The 9,998-nt window shown below is 42.8% G+C and overlaps 1 protein-coding gene across 1 annotated transcript; it reads right to left on the bottom strand.

The window, feature by feature from the left end:
• Positions 1 to 1,749: 1,749 nt before the first annotated feature.
• Positions 1,750 to 4,195, bottom strand: foxq2 (forkhead box Q2). Its single transcript, XM_061888345.1, has 2 exons — positions 2,934 to 4,195; positions 1,750 to 2,468 (listed from the first exon to the last, which is right to left on the bottom strand). Exons 1-2 carry the CDS (start codon positions 3,369 to 3,371, stop codon positions 2,100 to 2,102), a joined length of 807 nt encoding a protein of 268 aa, XP_061744329.1. The 5' UTR covers positions 3,372 to 4,195; the 3' UTR covers positions 1,750 to 2,099.
• Between the last annotated feature and the right edge of the window lie 5,803 nt (positions 4,196 to 9,998).

The raw sequence follows: 9,998 nt of genomic DNA, 5'->3' as shown, positions 1-9,998 counted from the left end.
AGCACTTAGGCATGGAGACTGTTTCTACAAACATTTGTGAAAGAATGGGCCGCTCTCAGGAGCTCAGTGATTTCCAGCGTGGAACTGTCATAGGATGCCACCTGTGCAACAAATCCGGTCGTGAAATTTCCTCGCTCCTAAATATTCCAAAGTTAACTGTCAGCTTTATCATAAGAAAATGTTTATTAGAAGTAAATGGAAGAGTTTGGGAACAACAGCAACTAAGTGGTAGGCCAACGTAAACTGACAGAGAGGGGTCAGAGGATGCTGAGGCCCATACTGCAAAGAGGTCGCCGACTTTCTGCACAGTCAGTTGCTACAGAGCTCCAAACTTCATGTTTTCTTTCAATTAGCCCGCGTACAGTACGCAGGGACTTTCATGGAATGGGTTTCCATTGCCGAGCAGCTGTATCTAAGCCACACATCACGAATTACAATGCTAAGAGTCGGATGCAGTGGTGTAAAGCACGACACCGCTGAACTCTAGAGCAGTGGAGACGCCTTCTCTGGAGTGACGAATCACGCTTTTCCAGCCGGCAATCTAATGGACGAGTCTGGGTATGGAGGTTGCTGGGAGAACGCTAAATTTCGGACTGCATTGTGCCGAGTGTGAAATTTGGTGGAGGAGGAATTATGGCGTGGGGTTGTTTTTCAGGAGTTGGACCGGTACTTTTGGACTGCATTGTGCCGAGTGTGAAATTTGGTGGAGGAGGAATTATAGTGTGGGGTTGTTTTTCAGGAGTTGGACCGGTACTTTTCAGGGGTGGTATTGTACCAAATATGATTAATTAGTATTGCGGTACTATACTAATACCGGCATACCGTACAACCCTAAGCCCTAGTATACTGTAGACCCTCGCCTTGCTTCTCTTCATCCATCCATCAATTTCATACCGCTTATTCCTTTTCGGGGTCGCGGGGGGCGCTGGCGCCTATCTCAGCTACAATCGGGCAGAAGGCGGGGTACACCCTGGACAAGTCGCCACCTCATCGCAGGGCCAACACAGATAGACAGACAACATTCACACTCACATTCACACACTAGGGCCAATTTAGTGTTGCCAATCAACCTATCCCCAGGTGCATGTCTTTGGAAGTGGGAGGAAGCCGGAGTACCCGGAGGGAACCCACGCATTCACGGGGAGAACATGCAAACTCCACACAGAAAGATCCCGAGCCTGGATTTGAACCCAGGACTGCAGGACCTTCGTATTGTGAGGCAGACGCACTAACCCCTCTGCCACCGTGAAGCCTTGCTTCTCTTCATTATCTTTCAATTCCATCATCATTTTCTTTCCTTTATATCCTCTCTCCTCCCTCCATCCTTCCCTTTCCTCTGCCTCACCCCTAACCCCCTCCTCTTACTGCAGCAATGGTTACGGATTACATTGTGTGATAAGCTTCCTATTTCTTGAAACTGCTTGGGATTGGCTGGGATTATCCGGCCTCGAACACTTGAGGAGTTGGCTTTGGAAAGCCTGATTTTAGTCTCTTAGGCAGCAGATTTTTGCATCCCGACAGCTTTGACTAATTAGCATGTGACGCCGGGTGGTATTTTAGCAGCGGGCTCACTTTTAGTACAATCACGCACACACACACAAACACACACACACACACACGCACGGAATGACAGCAATGTGACAGTTTAATTTGATAGTGACAAAACATTTGCTTTATTCCACAAACAGGCAATAAGTACAAACAAGAAGTGCAATTCGTTTCGTAGAATAAAGTTAGATCAATGCAAGTTTTACTTTGGTCTTTCACTATAATACTGCAGTACTGTGCAAAAGTCTGTTAGCAGGCTACTTCGTGGTTCATGAGGGATGATGGACGGATGGGCAGCACCATTTTGACGATTCTGGGTAAAGGACCGTTTCATGTATAAATAGTGAAATACTCCTATATGATGACTGTTGTGTGACATTGTAGTGTCCTAGAATTTTTTGCACAGTACTCTTTCATGCATTTTTGGTTTACCCTAAACCAGAGAAGACATGGTGACCAAGACATAACCATTGACAAATATTAATACAATAATCTAAAATGACTGGACGTTGAACCACTGCCAAACTGCTCATGGATGTAGTTGTCAGTCCTTAGGGTGCAGCGACATGCAGACTAGGTGGACAGCCAACAAGCCCCTGCACACGTGACCAAGGCCAGTAGAGTCTGGGGGCCAAGCAGGGCAGGGGGAGCGAGTGGACCGGTGGACAGCACCAGCAGGTTGTCCTGTGTTGACGGGTAAAGTTATAGGGCAAGCTGAGAGGCGAGAGCTGAAGCTGTCCGGCCACCCTTCGGACCCGCCGTCGGGTTCTCCGGCAGTGATAGTCCTCGTTGGAAAAGTCCTGGTAGTTTGACGGGTGGATGGCCCAGAAGTGGCCTTTACCGTTGTCGCTGCGGCCGGCTTTGACAAAGCAGTCGTTCAGAGACAGGTTGTGCCGAACGCTGTTCCTCCAGTTTTTGTCCTGGAATGACCAAGTAAGAAGAAACAGCGGGAGTTAAAACAAAGGGTAAACTGACATAAGCGGGTGTTAACTTGATCCTCCTTTCGGAATATGTCACCTTGGCGGCATGGCGTGTCAAGACACGAGTACGATCTCGACACCCTACGTTACTTTTTTAGCACGTCAAACAGGCGATCAAGCGTAATCCAATAGCCTACGTTCAATCTGCCACCGCACCTGCTAAAGGCGGAGGTGGTTTGCAACCTAGCAACAGGATTAGTTTATTTGTGAATTTGCCAACAACGGGATCATGCGGAGTCCTTGATTGTCTCGAACTGCTCAGACAGATTACCTGTGCCAAGTAGGTCGCTTTGTTTGCGGAAAAAATGGCCAACAATGAACGTTTATCGAAAGAAAAATATTACGGCCTGACCTGCTGACCGGGATAAATGGTAGAAAATGGATATAGGGATAATGGGAAAGTACCTTGCTCTTGAAGTAAGGGAAGTGGTCCATGATCCACTGGTAGATGTCACACAGAAGCAGCTTCTTCTGCTCAGATGCCAGGATGGCCTTAGAAATGAGCGCGATATAAGACTGGTTGGGTTTGTCCTCAGACTTGTCCAAATCTCCGCCATACGATGTGGTTGTGGTGGTACTGGTCGCCTCCTCCTCCCCCTTCTCTTTTTGCTCTTCATCCCCCTCCTGTTCGAGGACTTTCCTTTCTCCGGTCTCTGCTGACCTCTCTAGCGATTTCTGTGCGGCGACCACATTGTTCGCAGTCTGCTCCTCTGCTCCTGGCACTCCTTTGACTCCTTTGTTGAAGAGAAGGTAGTCGATAGTGAAGCTCAGTCCGAGTCGCTCCCGTCCGCTTCTGTCCTCCGTCAGTGTCGTCATTTCTTCTGTTGGATATCTGGCACTCATTACAAAAACGGCACAGGTAATTAAGAGAACGGTCTTCGAAGAATCAGGTCCTGAAAAGGTAGCGTCGCAATGCCCCCGGGATCTTTCGCCGAAGTCTTACTGTTGACAAGATCACAGATAAAGATGAGCCTCTCAACTGTTGTTAACCTTCATGCGCTCATCAGCGACACAATCTCACCGCATGGAAATGACGTCAGCCCGCCAGGTCAAACGCGATGAATTTCGGGAGCCTTGTCAGTAATGAGTAGACTTGAAATCAAAGTTGGGCTCGCGAAGGTGACTATTTATATGACTGTGAATTCAACCCTCACAGAAAGGGGCAAAGGAGGCACAGGGGAGGTCGAGGTAGGGGGTCTCAATTTAGGCGGATTATTTTTATTAACCTAAAGCAAATCTGTGTAATTACGGGAGATTAAACACTTGAGATTTAGCAAGACATGGAGCGCCCAGGGTGCATGCTGTAGAGTCAAAGGCCTTTTAAATGCCAGTGTTATCCTGTTAAAGTTGTTTTGTCAATGCAGGATGCTGTCCAAAGAATTACCTCAATTACAAAGGAGCAGTAATTAAAGGGCCACGGGTTAATATTTTTTCAAAAATCTACGTATGTGAAAAAATGTTAAATTATAATACTGCAGTTCTTGCAACTATTGGGTTCATCCCAACGATGCATTAGTCAATTAGTCAGTGCATAGTGTATAATAAATCGGATTCAAACTGAACATTATATTTTTCATTGACATACTTTTTAAAATGTTCTTGTAATCAGACCATATTTTCGGTATATTAGCTGGAATTTTTACCTGCCATATCATCTGCAGTCTGATTCCATCTAATACACCTAAAATACGGTTTGATTACAAGAAAATTTGAAAAAGTGTATGAATGAAAAGACATAATGAGCCCTTAGGAAATATCATAGAGTTAAATCAATGCCAAAACTCCACAAACTAAAAAAAAAATGTTTCACACACTCAAAAATGTTTCACAAACTCAAAAAACATGTTTCACAAACAAAAAAAAACATACAACACTAAAATATTCGCAAGTAGAAAAAAATGTCTTTAAGTTAATACTTTTGGCATGTTTAACCTTACCAAACGTATTAACTTGAAGAAAATTGAAGAACGAAAAGTTTTTTTTAAATTTGTGAACATTTTCTTGAGTTTGTGGAGTTCGGGCAGTCATTTCACTCCACACAAACACAATGTACTCTATTTAACACAAATTTTTGCTTATTGATATTTTTCACCACGTTACTTTATTTTCTCATAGGAAGTGAACAAACTCAAAATTTAATGACAAAAGGTAAGCAAACCAAATATTATACATATGTATGGTGTATAAAATGTATAAAATATTTGAAATAGGTATGGAGAAGGGGTAGTATTGAATTAGTTTGAATCAACAGTGTTTAAAAATATACTTATCAAAAACAAATATCCCATTATCTTGCTGTTTTTGCGTCTGATGAGGCGGGTTTGGGCGCCATTTGAATTTGGACGATTCCGGTTTTGATACCGGTTTCTTTGAACTTGAATATAAATGTTATGGCGTATATTTCCACTATACTTTCTCCGAGAGTCACTTTATTTCTGAAAACCTCCGTAAGAAATGGGGAAGGTCAAATGGGGACCCCAAATATCAGGAAATGTGTATTCCTCCCTACCCTCAATTATCAGATGCATTACACCAACAAGCCACACTAAAAAGTCAGAGGCCCTGTTAACAATATTCATTTTCAAATGTGAATAGCTTATGCAAAGCATGTATCATAAAAAAATATTTTTCAGCATAAAATGTGTCACTGGCATTAACAGAATGTACTTTATGAACTTTCCTGGGTTTACTGGAACATAAAATTGAATTAAAAATGCCATGCATCTACAAACCCCGTTTCCATATGAGTTGGGAAATTGTGTTAAATGTAAATATAAACGGAATACAATGATTTGCAAATCTTTTTCAACCCATATTCAGTTGAATATGCTACAAAGACCACATATTTGATGTTCAAACTGATAAACTTTTTTTTTTTTTTCTTGCAAATAATCATTGGGAACAGGTGGGTGCCGTGATTGGGTATCAAAACAGCTTACCAAAAAATGCTGATTCTTTTACATGAAAGGATGGGGCGAGGTACACCCCTTTGTCCACAACTGCGTAAGCAAATAGTCAAACTGTTTAAGAACAACGTTTCTCAAAGTGCAATTGCAAGAAATGTAGGGATTTCAAGATCTACGGTCCATAATATCATCAAAAGGTTCAGAGAATCTGAAGAAATCACTTCACGTAAGCGGAATGGCCGGAAACCGAAATTTAATGACCGTGACCTTCGATCCCTCAGACGGCACTGTATCAAAAACCGACATCAATCTCTAAAGGATATCACCAAATGGGCTCAGGAACACTTCAGAATACCACTGTCACTAAATACAGTTTGTCGAAACATCTGTAAGTGCAAGTTAAAGCTCTACTATGCAAAGTGAAAGCCATTTATCAACAACATCCAGAAATGCTGCCGGCTTCTCTGGGCCCGAGATCATCTAAGATGGACTGATGCAAAGTGAAAAAGTGTTCTGTGGTCTGATGAGTCCACATTTCAAATTGTTTTTGGAAATATTCGACATTGTGTCATCCGGACCAAAGGGGAAGCCAACCTTCCAGACTGTTATCGACGCAAAGTTCAAAAGCCAACATCTGTGATGGTATGGGGCTGCAGTAGTGCCCAAGGCATGGGTAATTTACACATCTGTGAAGGCACCATTAATGCTAAAAAGTACATACAGGTTTTGGAACAACATATGCTGCCATCTAAGCGAAGTCTTTTTCATGGACGCCCCTGCTTATTTCAGCAAGACAATGCCAAGCCACATTCAGCACGTCTTAAAACAGCGTGGCTTTGTTAAAAAAAGAGTGTGGGTACTTTCCTGGCCCGCCTGCAGTCCAGACCTGGGGGGGGGGGGACGTTGTGTCTGGCAGGCAAGCTGGAGGTCGCGAAGGCTGCCGCACTGGATGCGACAAAGCTGGAGCTGACTGCCACACTGGATGGAACGATGCTGGGGGCGTCTGCAGTCCCACTGGAGTTGCTGGCGGTGTTTGCATAGCCGGAGCATCAGGCTGCTGGGCTAGATATTGGACAGAGCGGCGGCCGTAGGACAGGCAGTGGAGGCCTTGCAGGAGGATGCAGCCTTGCTGGACGGATAGCTGGCAGTGGAGGTCTCACTGGATGAAAGACAGGAAGTGACGATCTTGGTGCCCCCACCCACCTCAGGAAGCAGATACCAGACGTTGTCAAAGGAGGAATCTTTAAGCCTACAAGTACCATTGGGATCTGCATATTTTTATGTGTATGTGCATATTTATGAAGTATGTATGAATGTTTATATGTATATCTATATATATTATATATATATATATATGCATATATTTAGTTTTTGTCTCTTTCTCTACCTTCTTCCCTTCCTATCTTGCTTAGTCTTCCTTCCTTTTTTCCTACATCACCCTACTCAGTGGCCTAGTGCAGTGGTTCTCAAATGGGGGTACGCGTACACCTGGGGGTACTTGAAGGTATGCCAAGGGGTGCGTGAGATTTTTTTTTTAAATTCTAAAAAGCGCAACAATTCAAAAATTCTTTATAAATATATTTATTGAATAATACTTCAACAAATTGTGAATGTAAGTTCATAAACTGTGAAAAGAAATGCAACAATGCAATATTCAGTGTTGACAGCTAGATTTTTTTGTGGACATGTTCCATAAATATTGATTTTAAAGATTTCTTTTTTTGTGAAGAAATGTTTAGAATGAAGTTGATGAATCCAGAAGGATCTCTATTACAATCCCCAAAGAGGACACTTTAAGTTGATGATTACTTCTATGTGTAGAAATCTTTATTTATAATTGAAGCACTTGTTTATTTTTCAACAAGTTTTAAGTTATTTTTATATCTTTTTTCCGAATAGTTCAAGAAAGACCACTACAAATGAGCAATATTTTGCACTGTTATACAATTTAATAAATCAGAAACTGATGACATAGTGCTGTATTTTATTTCTTTATCTTTTTTTTTTAACCAAAAATGCTTTGCTCGGATTAGGGGGTACTTGAATTAAAAAAATGTTTACAGGGTACATCACTGAAAAAAGGTTGAGAACCACTGGCCTAGTGGTTAGAGTGTCCGCCCTGAGATCGGTAGGTTGGGAGTTCAAACCCCGGCTGAGTCATACCAAAGACTATAAAAATGGGACCCATTGCCTCCCTGCTTGGCACTCAGTATCAAGGGTTGGAATTGAGGGTTGAATCACCAAAAATTATCCCCGGGCGTGGCACCGCTGCTGCCCACTGCTCCCCTCACTTCCCAGGGGGTGATCAAGGGGATGGGTCAAATGCAGAGGACAAATTTCCCCACACCGTGTGTGTGTGTGACAATCATTGGTACTTTAACTTTAACTCTACCTTTTTTCTTTCTGCTCTCCTCACCTTTCCTTCTTTTCTATTGTTCTCTCTGTCTTAATTCATCCCTCCTGCCTCCCTAACGCTCTGTCAGTCTCTCTCTCTCTCCCTTCCATCCTTGTTTATTTCCCACCTTCCTTCCTTTCAGTAAAAGTCACAACACTTTACTTCTTGCGGACCATGCAGATAAGTTCACTGATGTGAAATATCTGTCTATATTTTCCCATTTTACATGCGCTAAATTCAAAAAAGTGAAATTGGTTTGTATACAAAAAACCTATTTCGCTTCAATATTGACAAGTGTATGTTTGTTCGACAGCCCTTTTTTTTTCAGAAATAATTATTCCACTTCAAAAGTGTTTTGCAGATTAGACAGCATAATTACGGCACTAGTGTGTGTTCTAAGTTGCCCACAAAAGGCCACGGCAAAATGTGCAGTTTCACTATAAGTGTGTGGGAGATTCTGTGGGGTAAGTGAACCAGTCACTCGGTATCTGGTGTGACCACTATTTGCCTCACACTGTGCATTTTGACAGAGTTGATCAGGTTGTCTATTGTGGAATGTTGGAGCAAATTCTTAAATGGTCGTTGCTGGATATTAACAGGAAGTGAAACATGCCATCTATGCGCCAACCCAGAGCATCTTAAAAATGCTTGATGGGTTGCATGTCCAACGGGTATGTTGGCCATGCAAGAACTGGGATGTCTTCAACTTCAAAGAATTGTGTAGTGATCCTTGCAACATGGGGTCGTGCAATATCATTCTGCAACATGAGGTGACGGTCGTGGATGAATTGCACCACAAAGGAACTCAGGATCTCATCACAGTCCTTTAGACTTACATTTGTTTGAAAGCCGAGACAAAAGTTGAAAATTTTCTCAAGAAGTATTCCCTGGATTGTAGAATTCTAACCGGAACAGAGCTAAGGAGAAACTACTGGGGACATCTCTACGCTGCTGATCCGCCTCCGCTTGAGATGGTCTCTTGTGGACGGGACTCTCGCTGCTGTCTTGGATCCGCTTGAAACTGAACTCTCGCGGCTGTGTTGGAGCCACTATGGATTGAACTTTCACAGTATCATGTTAGACCCGCTCGACATCCATTGCTTTCGGTCCCCTAGAGGGGGGGGGTTGCCCACATCTGAGGTCCTCTCCAAGGTTTCTCATAGTCAGCATTGTCACTGGCGTCCCACTAGATGTGAATTCTCCCTGCCCACTGGGTGTGAGTTTTCCTTGCCCTTTTGTGGGTTCTCCCGAGGATGTTGTAGTCGTAATGATTTGTGCAGTCCTTTGAGACATTTGTGATTTGGGGCTATATAAATAAACATTGATTGATTGATTGATACTGTGATTAAAGTCTTGTTTGACATGAGGATTATTTGAACGGAATAACCCGTATGCCTACGTTGATGACACGAATTGAATATGGAACTTCGGAGTTTAATTTGCTTTACATTCTGCAAGTGACTTGCGCGTATTTGCGCTTTTAACTTGTCGACAAAATGTCAATTGAATACAAAGACGCCGGTGATGTGTTTGAATATGAAGAACTTGATGCAAAAGTGTTTGAATATGAGGAACGCGATGCAAATGTGGTGTGAGAAAATCTCCTTGCAAAACGTGCAGATGGAAGCAAGCCGGAAGAAGTTAAACAAAAGAGACAACCCAAATTAACTGAAAAGGGTTTCGCAGCTAAAGTGGAGCAGTTAACAAAGTCGAGAAAGCCCTAAATGAACGAAGCTGACCACAAAAAAAATCAATGTGAATCACTTATGGTGGAATATGATAACCTGGAGGTTTTTTCACAAAGGTACATTAACTCCACTGAGCTTATTAAGTTAAAGTTAAAGTACCAATGATTGTCACGCACACTAGGTGTGGCGAAATTATTTTCTGCATATGACCCATTACCTTTGATCACCCACTGGGAGGTGAGGGGAGGAGTGAGCAGCAGCAGTGACCACTGCTGAAATATCCATACTACAGGTTTCAAACACATCAACTGGATGACTTCAAGCGTTTTACTACTAAACTCAAATCAAACTGAAATGTCAGTCCTTGGCTCCCATCTTCTCATAGGAAATGTTCCAAATGATATAACTACTCTATGGATTGTATTCACCTGATGTCGCAACCGGCTCATTAAATGTGCGAGGCGAAGCAGTGTTCTAGCGA

This window comes from Nerophis ophidion, linkage group LG26, assembly GCF_033978795.1.
Source record: "Nerophis ophidion isolate RoL-2023_Sa linkage group LG26, RoL_Noph_v1.0, whole genome shotgun sequence".
Taxonomy (NCBI): Eukaryota; Metazoa; Chordata; class Actinopteri; order Syngnathiformes; family Syngnathidae; genus Nerophis; species Nerophis ophidion.
The sequence above is the reverse complement of the archived record's forward strand: the minus strand, read 5'-3'. Positions and strand labels throughout refer to the sequence as shown.